This window comes from Chanos chanos, chromosome 16 (assembly GCF_902362185.1).
Source record: "Chanos chanos chromosome 16, fChaCha1.1, whole genome shotgun sequence".
Classification (NCBI taxonomy): Eukaryota; Metazoa; Chordata; class Actinopteri; order Gonorynchiformes; family Chanidae; genus Chanos; species Chanos chanos.
In genome coordinates, this window is record NC_044510.1 from 1,192,588 (window position 1) to 1,195,087 (window position 2,500).

At 50.4% G+C, this 2,500-nt stretch overlaps 1 protein-coding gene across 1 annotated transcript in view; it reads right to left on the bottom strand.

Moving 5' to 3' along the window:
• Positions 1-2,500, bottom strand: part of fnip1 (folliculin interacting protein 1) — a 29,828-nt gene that overhangs the window by 9,382 nt on the left and 17,946 nt on the right. Inside the window, exons 8-9 of the mRNA XM_030793757.1 lie at positions 2,022-2,093; positions 230-365 (exon numbers count right to left, since the gene is read on the bottom strand). Of these exons, the coding sequence (XP_030649617.1) occupies positions 230-365; positions 2,022-2,093 (208 nt within the window). The remainder of the gene's footprint in view (positions 1-229; positions 366-2,021; positions 2,094-2,500) is intronic.

Genomic DNA, 2,500 nt, shown 5'->3' on the forward strand with positions numbered 1-2,500 from the left:
TGTGCTCTGTGTGTGTGTGTGTGTGTGTGTGTGTGTGTGTCTGAGCTGTTTTCTCTGTGTGTGTTTGTGTGTGTGAGTGTGTGTGTGTGTGTGTGTGTCTGAGCTGTGCTCTCTGTGTGTGTGTGTGTGTGTGTGTGTCTTAGCTGTGCTCTGTGTGTGTGTGTGTGTGTGTCTGAGCTGTGCTCTCTGTGTGTGTGTGTGTGTGTGCGTGTGCGTGCCATTTGCGCACCATCTCGGGAAGACCCCGTTCTCCAGGCTGGTAGTCAGGTTGCGGAGCAGGCGGCGCTGGTAACTACTGGCACAGCTGCTGGTGAGGGACGACCCCGGGGAGGGAAATGGAGTGATCAGCAGACTGCTCAGAGACGCTGCGGAGAGGAAGAGTCAGAGAGAAAAAACAAGATGAGAATGGGAGAGAAGAACTCAAGGAGGTGGGGGGGGGGGGGGGGGGGGGGGGAGACAGAGTTAAAGTGAAGAGCACAGGATACATCAGTCGAAAAGAAGGGGGAGGGGGAGAGCCAAGAAAAAACAAAACAAAAAAAAACCAAAAACCAAAAAAGACTGAGGGGATGAAGTTACTGGGTCAGATGAGTGGAGACTCACACAGCCTCACATTCACTGTGTGTATGTTCAGCCTCAGACTGCCCTGCCCTGCCCTGTCCACACACCCTCCATCACCCAATACTGCTAATGATCTACTACTGCTCTCTCTCTGTCACCGAGACAACACAACCACACAGCCCCATCCTCCTGCCTCCAGCCCACAGCCCAGGGTTTCCCTGCACTCCTCATCAGAGAAGAGCCCCCTCCTCTCTACCTCTCTCTCTCTTTATCTCTCTACCTCTCTCTCTCTCTCTTTATCTCTCTACCTCTCTCTCGACTAATAATCAACAAAAAACCATACAGCTGGGCCCAAACGGGTTTAACGAGAAATGCATTTACCGAATCCTTCAAAAGTCGTTGTGTACGTTTACTGATATATTAAACGGTCCCTCAGAAAAAAGCCTGTTTCTTTGAAGGGTGCGCTAAAGAGGAGGAGAGCTGGCCTGAGATCAGTAATGACATCACTGCTCAGTGGAAAAAGCAGTGCCCCTGGCAGGCATTCTCCAGCTCTGAAGCACAGCTGGGTTTAGCCCTGTCATTCAGCAGCACTGTGGCTGTTTCGTGGGAGTTAAGGCGCTATATTTAAAAAGCCGCGCGTGACGCGGTGGCCGACTGATAGGGAGGCGCTTCCACCGCACAAGTTTTCCAGGCCCCTCACATCTTTACGGGCAAAGGGAGAGAGCGAGAGAGAGCGAGAGAGAGAGAGAGAAAGCACGTGGGCGGGTACATCAGGGTCCAAGAGGACAGTGGGGACAGGACGAGGATACGGCGTCCATACAGAGGAGACATGTCAGAAACAAAGGGAACTGAGTTTATGACCATAGCCTGAGGAGATGCATTCTGTGTTACATAACATCTCAACTGTTTACATCCATTCCCTAGCATTTAACGGTTCAGTTTTAAAGTTCCTCAGCAGAGCGTGTCTTGGCCATGAGTCATGCTGATATAAATGACCTTAAAGCTTATGTGTTACACAGAGCACTGGGTTAGTGAACACAGCCCTGGCTTTTTCTTCGGTTTTTTTAATAACATACTGGACAACCAGATTCATTACATCAAGTTGTTAATATTTACTGCCACAACCTGGATCAACCCTGTCTTCCATTACAGACGTTGTGTATATTTTGTCCGTTGGGTAATTACTGTATGTGAGTGTAGAGGGGGGGAGAGATCCATTTCCCTAAGCTGTAACTGCCCTGACAATATGCAGTGGTGTGATCTCTCTGCTTTTGGCTGTCTGCTTCTTAGGGCTGATGCCCTTTAGTAAACACACACTCACAGTTTAGCACATTCTTCAGATCAGATTCACGCACACCCTTACCCACACAAACAAACACAAACACCCTTACCCACACAAACAAACACAAACACCCTTACCCACAGAAACAAACGCACACACGTGCACAACCTCAGGGCCTCACCTGATCGGGCGATCCCACTGTCCCTTTCATCACACAGTCCTCTGCCGGGCATGTCCATAGGGTTACTGTGGCCTGTAGGAACAGAAGAGAAAGACAGCTTGCTTAGAGTGACAGTAAGGCCGGCCAATGAGACCCAAAGCTGAAGGGTGGGCGGGCACGCAGGCCTTCCCACCTTTCCCCAAATCACCACTGTTTTCCAGCTTCATAGCACTCCCAGCATGCAGCTCAGAGCAGAGAGGACTAGGTCACTCTAGGGGGAACACAACCTCTACCACATTAACTAATGGCACACCTGAGTCCTCTCAACAGGTCATTATCAAAGCCACAGTGTCCAAGACCGCAGTACACTGCCACATTAATTCACTGTCATATAGGGAGGGAGGAAGAGGGCTGCCCTGTTCCGGTTGGTTTCTGGGTCAGTTATCACACCGTCCTGTGAGGGACTGCCCACTAGGCCTGCTGTAGTATTGGTTCTGACT